At 37.9% G+C, this 15,293-nt stretch overlaps 2 protein-coding genes across 7 annotated transcripts in view; one reads left to right on the top strand and one right to left on the bottom strand.

Annotated features, from left to right (window-relative positions):
• Positions 1-2,613, top strand: part of SMC4 (structural maintenance of chromosomes 4) — a 34,747-nt gene extending 32,134 nt beyond the window's left edge. For all 4 annotated transcript variants that reach the window (XM_024754963.1, XM_024754965.1, XM_024754964.1 and 1 more), the window contains 3 exons: positions 29-261; positions 766-949; positions 1,433-2,613. In XM_024754963.1, the coding sequence (XP_024610731.1) occupies positions 29-261; positions 766-949; positions 1,433-1,585 (570 nt within the window). In that variant the 3' untranslated portion in view covers positions 1,586-2,613. The remainder of the gene's footprint in view (positions 1-28; positions 262-765; positions 950-1,432) is intronic.
• Positions 2,614-3,199: 586 nt separating this feature from the next.
• Positions 3,200-14,680, bottom strand: TRIM59 (tripartite motif containing 59). Of its 3 annotated transcripts, XM_024754976.1 has the most exons (3): positions 14,562-14,680; positions 13,529-13,599; positions 3,200-6,337 (listed from the first exon to the last, which is right to left on the bottom strand). In XM_024754976.1, the coding sequence occupies exon 3, from the start codon at positions 6,332-6,334 to the stop codon at positions 5,126-5,128; it is 1,209 nt and encodes a 402-aa protein (XP_024610744.1). In that variant the 5' UTR covers positions 6,335-6,337; positions 13,529-13,599; positions 14,562-14,680; the 3' UTR covers positions 3,200-5,125. The 3 variants fall into 3 exon arrangements, with proteins under 3 accessions (XP_024610744.1, XP_024610746.1, XP_024610745.1); XM_024754978.1 differs by lacking the exon at positions 13,529-13,599 and having other exon boundaries at positions 14,562-14,630; XM_024754977.1 differs by lacking the exons at positions 13,529-13,599; positions 14,562-14,680 and adding an exon at positions 11,571-11,698.
• Positions 14,681-15,293: the final 613 nt, after the last annotated feature.

Raw genomic sequence — 15,293 nt, 5'->3', positions numbered from 1 at the left:
ATTGGTGTTTTTCTCATTCTTTTCATAGGAAGAATTATATTTACAGCGGGTAGCAGAATTGGACAAAATTACTTATGAAAGAGATAATTTTAGACAGGCATATGAAGATCTTCGGAAACAAAGGCTTAATGAATTCATGGCAGGTTTTTATATAATAACAAATAAATTAAAGGAAAATTACCAAATGCTTACTTTGGGAGGTGATGCTGAGCTGGAGCTTGTAGACAGCTTGGATCCTTTCTCTGAAGGAATCATGTTCAGGTTTGTAATTATGCTGTATACTGAGTTTCGGATTCTTCTGTTATCTTTCTACATATTCTTCAAACAGTATTTTTTTTAGGGGTGGGATGTGAAGGTTAGATGTACAACTTGTTTTATTTCATAAATACTAGTTTGCCTAGATATTAGTTTACAGCATAAATTCTAGGCGAACAGTAAATACTCGATTTTACAGAATATTTGTCTAATTTTCGAGGCATTTCAATCTAACATGTATTTTAAAATTGCAAAGCAAAAAGTGCATTGGAAACAGGGAAAATACCAAGAATTACTTATTAGCTTGCTGTTTAAATCTTAAATTTTTGTCAGGTGTTCCTGTGTGTTCATCCTCCAATGACATGTTTATAAAAGAACCCCTCAGAAGTTTATATTCGTGAAAAGGAAATTAGATTCCCAAGGAAGGTGGTAGAAGCCAGTTATGGGAAACAAATCACGAAATCTTAATTTAGCTTTACAAGTAATTTGACTGACGAGATTTTCTTACAGTGTCCGACCACCTAAGAAAAGTTGGAAGAAGATCTTCAACCTTTCAGGAGGAGAGAAAACACTTAGTTCATTGGCTTTAGTATTTGCTCTTCACCACTACAAACCCACTCCCCTGTACTTCATGGATGAGATTGATGCAGCCCTTGATTTCAAAAATGTTTCCATTGTTGCATTTTATATATATGTAAGTAATCATTTAGAGCTTTTCATTCTGAAAATTTTATGGGTTCCCTAAACATTACAGATGAAATTCTTTGACTTATTTCTTTTGAGCTTTTTTCCCTGTTCTCTAATCCCACATCCCATGGTATTAAAGGAGACCACATCCTTTATTTCAGCCAAATAGTTCCATTTTGGAAAAGTGAAATATAAATGGATAATGTAAATTAGTAGCAGAAACACAGCTAGAAATTTTTTTTCTATATCTTTTTTCTACTAGAAGAATTCTAGGCAACCATCCTTCCAAATATCCGAATTCTTCTCAAACCCAAATACTGTTTCATGAATTATCCATGTTGTCATTCTTCATGTTAATTAATTATCGATGTCATGTTGAATTTACTGTCAAGAAATATTTCAGGGAAATAAAGCTTAGATGTTTATTATATGATTTATATATTTATAATATATGTATAATTTTTCTAATTTATTCTTTCTTTCTCTTTAGGAACAAACAAAAAATGCCCAGTTCATAATAATTTCTCTTCGAAATAATATGTTTGAGATTTCAGATAGACTTATTGGAATTTACAAGACATACAATATAACAAAAAGTGTTGCAGTAAACCCAAAAGAAATTGCATCTAAAGGACTTTGCTAAACTTGTTTATACTGAAGATTTCTCAGATTGAATCACCGCAGATTCAGTGTACTGTATTTACTGACTTTCTATTTGTAAAGGGTTATAAATTATATAAAATACATATTCTTAAACTGGATCAGATAACTAGTTTCTATTTTATGCTGTTACTTAAGAGACATGTTACAAGTGTAATAAAATATTCTCTATACCTGCTTCTAGGAGATTGTAAGAAACTGACAACTTTATAAGCAGCAGACTATGGAGAAAATAAGATGCCTGGGGCGGGGGTCAGGTGACTTAACCCTTAGCCCCAAACTGCTACCTGCAGAGTTAAAAGTGAACAGTACAGTTCTAAACTAGATCATGTTACCAAGACACAGCATACTCTCATGGACCTTTGACCTACGCTGGAGAAGCCTATCAACTGCTACTATAGTAAAATTTTTAAGGTATTTCACTTAGTAATTTAGATAGTCACTATTACCCAAATACTAGGAACATTTTTTTTAACTGTCATTCTGAATTATAAGGATGAGAATTTAAATATTGTGTTCTTTTCTAAAACTTGATATGCTTGACTGTTTAAAACACTTGCAAAAAGGGTCAGCAAATATGTCTGAAATAACTTGGCTATCTCATTAGTTGAAAAGGAAAAATACCCACTTCAGAAAAAAGAATAAAGTGTATAAGGACTAATTTCCTTAGTATAAATGGCAATTAAGATGGAGTGCTGTTTGCCCATCAAGTTGTCAAGGGTTTTTTGTTGTTGTGTTACACTGTATTGGCCCAAGAATATTATAATGCTACTGGAAGCCAGCAACCACTTGGTTTTCAAAAGAAATTTTGGTATTGAATCAAAAGTCTGCCCTAGCTATTCAGTTTCTAGAATATTGATCCTGAGGCATTAAAATTAAAAATTACCATGTTGTTCAATGCAGTATTGTTTAGGTACTAAAACCCAACAAAGACAGTCTGTATCATAATATAACCGTTAAAAGTGTAAATACATTAGCATGGACTTAAATAAAGCAAGATCTATAACTCAAGTATGGTCATTTGTTTTAAATCAAGATTATACAAAGGAAAAGTAACTAGAAAAAAGTATCAACATAATCAAGGGCTTTTTCATTGGTGAGAACAGAGGTGAATGGAATTTAATATTTTTATATTATATTTTAATAACCAATGGAGTAGTAAAGCTTAGTACTTATTTTATCCATTTATTTAATTTGGGGCTGCATTGGGTCTTCACTGCTGCACGTGGGTTTTCTCTCGTTGCTGAGAGCAGGGGCTACTCTTTGTTGTGGTGTGCAGGCTTCTCATTGCGGTGGCTTGTTGCGGAGTACGGGCTCTAGGCACGTGGGCAGTAATTGTGGCACACTGGATCTAGAGCGCAGGCTCAGTAGTTGTGGCGCACGGGCTTAGTTGCTCCACGGCATGTGGGATCTTCCCAGACCAGGGCTCGAACCTGTGTCCCCTGCGTTGGCAGGCGGATTCTTAACCACTGCACCACCAAGGGAAGCGCCCAGTACTAACTTTTAAAGAGTTAAAGTAGATAGTGCCCGTAAGTCCATATGAAAATTCCAAAGCAACCACTCCCGAGTTTGACTGCCCTATTAAGCCACTCAGTGCTTATATCAAAATGAGTTTATTAAAATATATACTTTTGTTATACATAAACTTAGAAATATTTCAGGATTACATACTTTAAATTTTACAGTCTCATCCTCCTGATAAAAATACAAAAAGAAGAGCATGTATAAGACTCAGTTACTTGTATATTTGACTATATTCATGCACACTACATAAAATTTATCCAACAGTAAAGTTCTACTAAAAACTGGCAAGTTACAAAAAATATTAAGGTCAAACTTAAAATGCTTCAGTTTTTAGCTGTGATTCATAGACATATATTAGATTTGAAAATCTTGGCTTAAATCCTTTAAAAAGGTAGCACGACAGATGAACTCTGAAAATACATGGAGTCTCATATACTAGATACATGGCCTTGGGCAATTTACTTTTGTGTCTGTTTCCTAATCTACAAAAGTGAGGATTAATACACACGAGAAATATGAGATTACAATTTTGACACATAATACCTAACATTTCAGTGCTAATATTTATACATATTCCAAAAAGTATGTGGCATTTTTGTGTTGTAACTATTACTTTAATCAAGTCGATGCAACTTCAGTCTAAAGTTAGTTGGTAAGCTGAATATATACCTCCTCCACCTCCAGATGTTCTTTGCCCACACAATAGTTAGTCGTGCTATTCTGATTCTGATATTCTGATTCTGATCATAAATTGACAATACAGCCAGCCATCTTAGTGTTCAGACTTGTTCTCAGTAGATAAGACACTAAGGAGTATTTTAGAACTAGTGCCCTGAGTACAGTCACAGCTATAGGACCTAATCTGACCCGGAAAATGTGTGAATTAAGTAAGGCTCCTAAATATGTGATCCAAGAGCCAATTTGGAATTTCTGGAAAGTGAGTGAGCTTGTACTTACGGTTACAAGGACAAAAGGGCTAAGAGCCCTACCACAAGCACCACAGTTCAGCCCCTGTTAATAAAAAGGAAACTAAATCAAAGGGATTTGACTTAATGACTAAGTAGCCTCCCTTTATGACACAATTCAAGAAAATAAGATCAAATTATTGGTACTTTGGCATTAGCATAAGAGAAAGTTCAACAGAAAATTTTAGACCTAACAGTTAACATGATGCCATTCAAATATGATGAGGGTGGGATATATCAATAATATTCCATTCTAGTAACATGTTTTAGAGTTTTTAGCCAAGAACTGATTTGACTGACACGACTAAGACTACACAAAAGTTAAATACAATCCTAAAATAAATTTACACAAACCATAGAATAATGAGTACTAGGGAATGTTACTGTTTGGTCCCTAATGGCACTTTAGCGTTCCCAAAGCAATAGTTTTATTAGGAGTGAATGCTGATACAAACATTTTAGAGCTCTTAAATCTACCTAAAACACATTGTGTGTGGATCATGTACATTTGATCAAACACATCTTTAATGTAAGCAATCCACTCTCACTATGAGACTTTGCTACTTGAATTTAAAACCTCTTCTCACCATCATTTGTCCATTCAAAAGTGTCAAGCTTATACCTTTCGGGATTTTGCCATCTTTTAATTAAAAGCTTCGTATACACAAAGAACTGCAGAGCCAACCACTGCAGTATATAATGCTAAAAGATAATATTGGTACAAGAATATTTAAATATCACAGTGATATTAAGTCAACCTCTCAAACCAATAGAAATGGGATAATACTCAAAATCAAGTAATTACTAGATTTTGTTCTGGTTTTCAGAAAACGAGAGACATTGTCTCATTTCTAACTTTTGATGACACATTTTCTATTCAACAGAAGCATGAAAGGGATTATATTTGTTGCAACTCTAATAAACTTTAGCTTGCTATTTTATTTATCCATGCTACCCCTATTGCTCCATTTAGCAATGGTGATTAGTCTCTGCTGTATAGAATAAGCCTACTTAAACAATTCAGATTTGAATTTTCAACAAATTATTTTCCACATGAATTCCTTCAGTAAATATAAAGTGTGACACAGTGTATTCTTTAAATCATGCACATTCTTATATAAACTTTGGTAAACAGATAGAGAGGCTTCAGAAAAACATATTGAGGTGATTTCATTTAAAAAGGTCATTATGTGTTGGTTAAAAAAGAGGATCAGCGTCAGCATCACTGAAATTAGTGTAACTATAACAATGTTTAGAATCTTTAAAAAGTCAACTTCTTTTTCCTCCTTATCAGGCCAGGAACATGGCATCCTTTTTGAAGAAATTTTCATTTCAGGAATGAGAAGTTTCTTAATCTGTCCAATTTCTGTTCTGCTCCATTCTTCTTTCAGTACTTGGCTTACTTGAGGATAAATTTCAACAGGCTGGACCTCAGGGAGTGGTCTTTGTTTCAAGACCTGCACACGTTGTCGGACATCATCAACTTTTTCAAGAAATTTAAGTGGAGGCTCTTCTTGTAAAGATGTTGTCAGTGTCACTAATTCACGCTGCTGCTCTCTTATTTCTTTCATTCTTTCAATTTGTGGAGTATATTCTAGATTAATCAGATTGCCAACATCACAAAGAGCAGTTAGGAAAAAATTTTTTTTTTGTTCTAATGTATCACTAAGCTCCTTAAAATACTGGAGAACAACTTCCTTATCACCTTGGACCATTTTCTCTGAAAGAGATTTTTGTTCTTCCAGCTTTTCAATGAGACAGGTAAGATCTGTCCAGTGTGTGTCAGTTAACTGTTCAAGCAGTTTTTCAGGCGTGTCCTTTTCTTTCATATAGGCACTTTGAAGGTCATCTATAGGATGACCATGATGTTGACCTATGGTAAGGCAATGACCACAAACTAATTTTTTATCCAGGAGACAGTAAACATTTAACGGCTGCCTGTAATGTTCAGGGCAGGTGACAATATCTGGATGGTCTTCTTGCTGGTACTTTTCAATAATAGCCCTTAACGCAAAATTAACAGGTAAAGACTCAATACCAGTTGGAGCAACTTCAATAATACTTCTGCAGTTAGGGCACTTGAGTGGAATGCGTAAAGGTCTCCATATATAAAAGTTACCAGATGCCTGTAGAACATTTTCCAAGCAATTTCTACAAAATGTATGAGAGCATGGTAGAACACGAGGATCTTCAAAAATACTGTAACAAATAGGACATGTTAACTCATCCTCAAAATTGTGCATTTCCTGTCAAGAGAAAAAAGTATTTTAATTCTACATATAACAAAGACACATGCACATATTATGTAAAGTTTTAGGTGTTAACCTCCAAATTGTTAATATACTGTACTTGTCATTTAAAAGAGTAAGATTTTTAAAATTAGCTTTCTATATAATGCAATTCCTAACACTGAATAATTGATCACCTTTAAGAGCTTATTTACTTTGGGGTGTTCTGCTGAAGTCTATTTAATGATTATAACTAGTCTGTGCAACTTTTTACATTCTAAGATGCTAAAATCAAAACTATACACAAATCATGAATAGGTAAGACTAAATATTTCTATGAAATAAAAAGTTCTTAACAAAATTACATTATTCAATTCACACTCTCAGTTGGCTCAACCATAGTTTCTAAAGTAAGTTATTAAATTTCTAACTGTTCTATAAATTTCAAGCTTCTTGAGTTTTGGAGTATTAGCGTGTATGCTTAAAGCCCTGAATCAGCACAGTGTAATAGTATCAAGTAATGTTAATTTTAAGATTTGGAAGGAAGTAATATTTCTGAATTAGTTCTTGCGATAAAAAAGTTTGAAAGATGAAGTGTTGATTGTGGTAATTATGAATTACGGACCACTAGAGCATTAGTGGTAAAGAACATCATTAGTCATCTTTCCTTCATGAAAGAAATCCAGCAACAGTTCAGAGACCCTCTCTGACACAAGTAACTTGACGTCTTGGCAAGCTATTACTGATATTTCCAACAAGCCTTCCACGTGCCATTCATGCAAAATCTAAAGCTTACCAAGTCCTCCTCTATAAAAACTGTTAGAAGTATCTACAAATACCTAATTGTACTTTTAAGAAACAAAAACCTCTTCAGACTTTTTTTTACAGCTCATGCACCTCATCTTCACCAATTGCAAAACCCAACTCATTCATTCTTCAAGTCTCAAGCTGAGTCCCACCTCCTCCCCCAGATTAGGTCCCCTAATCTCACTGAACACTGCACTTCTACTTCATAGTGAGCACTTAGATGGAGTTTATTTAAAAGAATTTTGTCGGAATTCCTGCAGGTCCAGTGGTTAGGACTCAGCACTTTCACTACCGGGGCCTGGGTTCGATGCCTGGTCAGGGAACTAATATCCCACAAGCTGCATAGCGCAGTCAAAAAAGTAAAGAATTTTGTAACATTTTTCAATACATTAGAATATAAAGCCTGCAATAAGGGCAGGAATTGTATCTAAGCACAGAAGTTGACACACAGTAGGCATTCACTCAATGTTGGTTGAATAAACACTGCCCCTTAAGAGACCAATGTTAATAAAATGCCAGACCTTAGTTTTGGGGGGTTTTTTTTTTTCTTTAAATAGCAAAATCTCTGCTTAGGAAAAGCTTTTATCAAGAGTCCATCAGAAAATAGAAAATACTCCATTCAGACTGACAATATTAAGAACCGTAATGAGCCAAGATGTGAGAGACTAATAAGCCTGAACTGTGAGGCATTCCAGGAAACAAAAATAACTGGACAACAGAAGACGACATTCACTGCAGATAAATTTAAGTGCCTACATGTTGGGAAGCCTTTATGACTACCCTTTACCTACAGAGAGCTCTGAAATAGAAAAACCACCCAAGAAAAACATTTCTCAGTTTATTTCAGTGATGTCAGAATTCATAATGAAGGAATAAACAGAATAGCACTTTGCAAAGGAATAAAATGTGAGCATTGGACATATATTCAATTTAGATTTAATATTAGTTATTTAATGTAAGTACCAAAAATCAACTCTAAAACAGAACCCAACCTTTCCCTCCAAAGTCCTATATTTGTCAAAAAGTTAGAAATCATTTTCCCTGGGAACTCATTTAAGGACCCAAAAGCTCAACTTTCTTTAGAATGAAGATATTCAATAACAATATTGTAAAGAAAATATCATCTCTTAAACTTACATAAAGTAGAAGCAAATATCCTGGTCTCAAAAGTTACTTCCATAGCACATAAAATTTTTAACAAAATTTAATCAGAAACGTGTAGATAACTTGAAGATACAGAAATCAAATCTAAGACTACCCTCTTCTAGCTGATTTTTGAAAAACTGATTTTAGGCAACAAATTTTTAAGTCAGAACTGACTAACAGAAGTAAGCCTGGTTGAAAATAACTACGTAAGGCCAGGAACTTTCTAACTCTGGTTGCTGCCTGAGAAACAGAAGATAAAGGTGGCTATCATGCTTAGGGGCTAGTTCTTACAGAAACTAGTGTGAAATTTTATGCATCAGAAATTTTCCATAACCAGCCTAGACTCCTGAGGGGGAAAAAAGGAGCAAAAAAATTTTCCTATGAATATTTTCTGGTATGAACATCTTGGATTTAGCTATGCTGTGTGTATGTAACAACATTGGAAACTAGAAGACAATGAAGCAATTCTTCAATATTCTCAGGAAAACATGGCTTCCAACCTAAAATTCTATACTCAAAGTAAATAAATTTTGTAGATAGTCTAAAGATAGTTTAACACAAAAGGTCTCAAAACTGAACCACCCATCACCCACCCTTTCTAAAGAAGCTGCTGCAGGAAGAAAAGAAAAACAATAATTCTCACCAGGATAACTATGAAATGAAGTCCTGGATAACTGTGCAGCAAGCCTAGAGAAATAGCAGTCTGGAGGAAGACGACAAATCCAGAAGGAATGCTTTTAAGTAACTAAATGGAACTGACAATATTTCACGTGTCTGAACATATTGAGAGGTAATGAGAAAACTACATTTAGGGAAAAGTGAGGGAATCATGAAAAGAGGAAATACTACAACACATTATATAGCTCAATTGTCCTATTTGTTATAGTATTTTAAATATTAAATATTGATTTTACCAAAAAGCATGACTGTTAAGGATTGAACGTGTCTCCCCAAACTCGTAAGTTGAAATCGTAACCCTTAATGTGATGGTATTAATGAGGTAGAGCCTTTGGGAGGTAATTAGGTCATCCGAGTAGAGCCCTCATGAATGAGATTAGGCCCTTATAGGAAGAAGAGATACAGGGCTTGCTGCCTCTCTTTCTCTGCTCTTGGCCATGTGAAGACACAGTAGGAAGATGGCTACCTGCAAAGCAGGAAGAGAGCTTTCTCCAAAACCCAACTTTGCCAGCATCCTGATCCTGGACTTCCCAGCCTCCAAAACTGCAAAAACATAAATGACTGTTGTTTAAGCCACCTAGTCTATGGTATTTTTGTTATAACAGCCCAAACTAAGAAACTGACAAAATTATGCTGGGAGGAGGGAATAAGGGAAGGAAACAAAGTTTAAGAACTTATCTTAATCTTCTCTTATAAGAAGTCAATACATGCCTAAAAGTGAAAAATCAAGAAGTCACATTAAAAGCAAATTATTTATGAATAAAGAAGCAATACCAAAAGAAATATTTAAAAGAAATGAAGTGACTGCTTCTGGAAAGCAGGAATCAAGAGTGGGGAGAGTGAGGGCAGGAGGCTGCTGTTTTTCATTATAAGCCTAAGTTCTGTTTTACTTTCAACTATTAACATACCATTTAAAATATTAAAATTTTAAATAAATAAATAAAGACAATCCCACATGCATCCAGGAAGCAAAGTAAGATACCCAAAAAAGGAAAACAATACATAATAGTCTCAGAATTCTCTGGGAGACTATAATTTCCAAAGATGGCCACAACAATTAACTCCCACATGTTGTTCTGTGATGTGACTTTGCTGGTATTCTCCTATCAAGAGATGAAATCTATTCTCCCCTCAAAAAGATCTGGGCTTGGGGCTTCCCTGGTGGTCCAGTGGTTAAGAATCTGCCTTCCAATGCACAGGAGGCGGATTTGATCCCTGGTCAGGGAACTAAGATCCCACATGCTGTGGGGCAAGTAAGTCCATGTGCTGTAGAGCCTGCACCACAACTAGAGAGAAGCCCACATGCCGCGACGAAGATCCCGCGTGCCGCAACTAAGACCCCATGCAGCCAAATAAATAAATAAATAGTTAAAAAAAAAAGATCTGGACAGGACATGTGACTGCTCTGACCAATCTGATACAGTACAAGTGACACTATGACAGTTCTGGGTATAGTCCTTAGCTAGCCTAGCAGATTGCTGCCTCTTCACTATGTGAAAAGTCTAGGCTACTCTGCTGATGAGAGAGGCCAAAAGGAGAAGCAATGAGGTGCCAGACATGTGAGTGAAAAAGCCATCTTGGGACATGCAGCCATCCAAACCATCAGACGTTTGTTACACAGCAGTAGATAACCAGAACACCTCCAGTAGGAATGCTAAAAGACATGTGGCAATCAATATCCACAAGGATCTGGAAGGAAAAGGATATGACCTAAGAATTCTATACCCAGCCAAGATGTAATTTATCCATATGAAATAATAAAAATACTCTTTAGCAAAATCTACAGGGTTAAAAAAAAGTTCTACATGGCAGAGCTGAAGCCATATACTTTCATTAACAAACAGAAGTAGTATAAAAAGGATTTATCTTAAAAAAAAAAAGAGAAAAGAAAATGAACCTAGGAAAAGCAGAAGAAAATTCTAATGCATGATGAAAACCATGAATTAGAATATAGAAAATTGTTAGAGTTGATAAACCCAAGAGCTGGCTTTTTAAATAAACAAGCCAGGGGCTACAGGGGGCTTTGGAGAGTTGTTATTTAATGAGTGCACAGTTTCACTTTGGAAACGTGAAAAAGTTCAGAAGATAGATGGTGATGGTTGCACAACAATGTGGAATGTACTTAATGCCTCTGACTACACACTTAAAAACGGTTAAAATAGGGCTTCCCCGGTGGCGCAGTGGTTGGGAGTCCGCCTACTGATGCAGGGGACACAGGTTCGTGCCCCGATTCGGGAGGGTCCCGCATACCGCGGAGCGGCTGGGCTCTTGGGCCGTGGCCACTGGGCCTGCGCGTCCGGTGCCTGTGCTCCGCAACGGGAGAGGCCGCAACGGGAGAGGCCGCAACGGTGAGAGGCCGCAACGGTGAGAGGCCCGCGTACCGCAAAAAAAAAAAAAAAATGGTTGAAATGGTAAATTTTATGTATGTTTCAAAACAATAAAAAAACTTTAAAATGTCTAAGTGTCTTGCCTATTAACCAGCCTTTCCCGTAAAATTAATTTTAGAATTGATTTATATTAATATATAATTTTTAAAAACAAAAAAAATTAAAATAACCCATGTAAAATGTTATTTTCCTCCAGCGGGTACTAAAAGCCCAAGTACAAATTGATAACTTACTTCAAGATTTCCTGCTTCCCTTTTAAAAGTCACCAAGAGGGCTTCCCTGGTGGCGCTGTGGTTGCGAGTCCGCCTGCCAATGCAGGGGACACGGGTTTGTGCCCTGGTCCGGGAAGATCCCACGTGCTGCGGAGCAGCTGGGCCCGTGAGCCATGGCCGCTGAGCCTGTGCGTCCAGAGCCTGTGCGTCCGGAGCCTGTGCTCCGCAACGGGAGAGGCCACAACAGTGAGAGGCCCACGTACCGAAAGAAAAAAAAAAAAAAGTCACCAAGAAATATGAACGTAAAAAAGAAATCTTTTCGGAAATAAACCTGAAGCTAAATCATCTACGTATAAATTATTTCACAAATTTCTTGTGCTTAAGTGTCAAAAACAAACACATTACTGAATTTCTAAACTTTTTATGCAGTCTTTCTCCAGAGGGCCGATTTCCTATGGAGACTCCATAATGTCTAACCAGCATATTATGGATGGTCAGCACTGACAGCAGATGATGGAGAACTGGGCAGTACCAAAAATATCATTACCCATTCTCCTGTGTAAACTATTCTTTAAGTTTTAATTCCCTAATGCATTATTGCCTTTCATCTCTAAACATGAATGGTTATAAAACATTCATTACATTTTACACCTTCTGAAGAGAAATTTGCCACATTATAGTTAGATGACTTGCTCTAGGACTTAGAGTGAATCAGCTGTAAGTCTGGGAAAATTCAAGAGGTGCCACTTCCCAGGCTGGGTCTCACATCTTTGTGGCCCTACCTAATAAAAAGCACATTTTATGCAATTCAAGACTTACTTTAGAAATACTACATTTGTGCCATCTATAAATATGGGGCAAGATTTTTAAAATACTTTTGTACATATAAATGTACAAAAATAATGAAGGATCACCTAACTCTTTCAAAACAAAATTCTATGGTCCGATCTGATTTTAACTCTGCCCATTTGCACTGTTTTCCTGCATTTTGACATCAACCTGTTTCCCCAAACTAAAAAAGAAACTATTAATGCAATTTAACCAGGAACTGATACGAGCAGTTAAGATTTTCTTTGCTTTTTTAAAATATTTTTGAAAGTGAAAAATACATATATATTTGGTGGGAAAAATTCAGCAATATGTTTGCTGAAAAGAAATGTTAAAACTAACATCACTGGACTTCCCTGGTGGCACAGAGGTTGAGAATCCGCCTGCCAATGCAGGGGACACGGGTTCGAGCCCTGGTCCAGGAAGATTCCACATGCCGTGGAGCAACTAAGCCCGTGAGCCACAACTACTGAGCCTGCGCTCTAGAGCCTGCGAGCCACAACTACTGAACCTGCATGGCATAACTACTGAAGCCCGCCCATCTAGAGCCCGTGCTCATCAACCAGAGGAGCCACCGCAGTGAGAAGCCCACACACTGCAACGAAGAGGAGCCCCCGCTCGACGCAACTAGAGAAAGGCCCGCACGCAGCAATGAAGACCCAATGCAGCCAAAAATAAATAAATAATTTTTAAAAAAAAACAAACAACTAATATCACCCAAAACTAAAATTTCGTCTTGCCAGAATAAAGTATGGTACCTTACTTTAAAGGATAGCTACTTCGTCATTAAAATGGAATGCAGATCAATACGAAAATATATGGTAAAAAGGTATCCAGATAACTTAATAAATTCAACTTGCAGATCTGTATGTGTTAAATGTGTGTGTCTGTATTAAGATACACACATCCTTGTAAGATTTCTAGAAGAGTAAACAAGAGTTAACAGTGACTAACTTTAAGATATAGGTCAGATAAGGGAGTTGTTTACTTTTCACTTTATGATCCTTCTATATGGTTTGAATTATATACACCACCAACATACACACCTTTTTTCAAAAGATTTAAAACTTTCCCCTTACATTTTAAATCACACGCTCAGTAAAAATTTACTGAAAATTTCTTTGGTATTTACTTAATCTCCCAGAACTTACCACTTTGTTGACCTTCTGGTTTGCAGATTGAATATATATCTTCAACTTTTTCAGATTCTTTTATTTTTATTCTAAAATAAAAATAATTTATCTTAATGTTCTAGACTTATATTCTCAAAACGTATGTTAAGTATGATATCATAAGGAATGATATCGTGGTAATTTCACTGTCTTTGACGTTTACCTTCCCTAAGCGTCACTGTTTTTTTAAAAGTAGCGACAAATATCAACAGCTGTGGTTCAGCAGGATAGGTATCACCTGTACCTTGAAAATCCCAAGTCTGTGACCAAATAAATTGCCACAAAGGACCACTTTTTATAGCGTCAAGTATCTTATGAGCTCTTGAAAATATTAGCCAACAATCGTGATGACGGAGCAAACATTCACCGTCATTTTAGACTGCTGAAAGTTAACTGGAAGACAAGTAGCACCCATGAGAGTGAAATATTTTGCCAGCTTAAAATTATAAATCTTGATTTAGGTTATACCCATTAATACGTCTGTTCATCTCTCAATTCTGCCATTTAAATGCTGACAGACCCTGGGTCAGTTTTACCTAGTGCCCCTCAGAACTGACGTTTCACATCTGTAAAATGGGCATAACTACACCTACGCGGTTAAGTCCAATGAGAACGCCTCCCAGAGAAGGGTCTCGAAACAGCAGTGCCCTTGCCCTTCCCCTTCCCGAAGGTTTATGACAAATCCTCCCGGGCCTCTCTCCCAACGCGCCTCGGCGTCCTCCTTTCCGAGCCGCCGCGAGGCCGCCCAGCTCGGCGGAGTCCAGCTTCTCTCCGCCTCCCCACCACAGAGGACCTTCTCCCTCACGGAAATGCAGTTCCTTGTTGGCGGGAGGAAAACGAGGTCCCCCAAACTCTCCACCTGGGACAAGAGGGACCCAAGACGCGGGGCCCAAGCTAGCCCTCTCCATCACCAAGCCCCAAACACATGCAGTACACCAGCCTGCGCTACAGGGAAAGAAGAGGGACCAAGAGCCGCCTTGTCTGACCGAAGAGAAGCTCCTTATAAACTCACCGTGGGGAAGGGAAAACCAGGCAACTCCACCAGCAGAAACAGAGCTCCACAGCCTGCGGGCTGACGCAGAAAGCTACTCGAATTCCCGCCCTCCCTCCTCTGCCCTGAGGGCCTTCAGGTTCCCAGATGAGGCGGGGCTTGAGAGCCTCAAGACGCAGGCGCAGTCTCCCGGCAACCTTCAACTGCGTAGCATCAGCCAATAGAAAGAGCGCGGGGCCGCTGTTCGAAAGTAAACCGCCGACCCCTGGGGCCGAGGCGGGGGCGTGATCTCTAGGACTTGGCACGAGGCCCGCGGCGAGTTTTCTGTGCCTGCGCACTAGGCGTGGGCTGCCGCTCCAGAGCTCCAGAGGCGCGCCTCAGGGGGCGCTTCAGTGTGCTGGGGTGCTTCTTGCAGCCGTGACCCTGGCCTGGAGTCCCTCTTGGGGCCGCGGGATGGCGTCCCGGGAAAGACGGGGTCTGGCGGAGGCAGACGATATTTACAAAAAGGATTCGTAGGGCTATTTTTTTTTTAACCTTGAGCCAAGCCGGTACGTCCTGATTCTAGACTTTAAAGCGCAGCGTCTTGCATTGTGACTTAATAGGTTCCCTGAGGCTTCCTGCCCTCTGTCTCTCCCTATTCTTCCTCCCACCTCTGCCCCCTTTCCACGTTATGAAATTATTGCCTGGCAACGACTGTTGCAAAGAAGTCCTGACTTCCAGTTCAATTTTTCCTCCAAGTCCCTATTTAACCTT

Source organism: Neophocaena asiaeorientalis, unplaced genomic scaffold (assembly GCF_003031525.2).
Source record: "Neophocaena asiaeorientalis asiaeorientalis breed wild unplaced genomic scaffold, Neophocaena_asiaeorientalis_V1.1 scaffold61, whole genome shotgun sequence".
NCBI classification, from domain to species: Eukaryota; Metazoa; Chordata; class Mammalia; order Artiodactyla; family Phocoenidae; genus Neophocaena; species Neophocaena asiaeorientalis.
The sequence above is the reverse complement of the archived record's forward strand: the minus strand, read 5'-3'. Positions and strand labels throughout refer to the sequence as shown.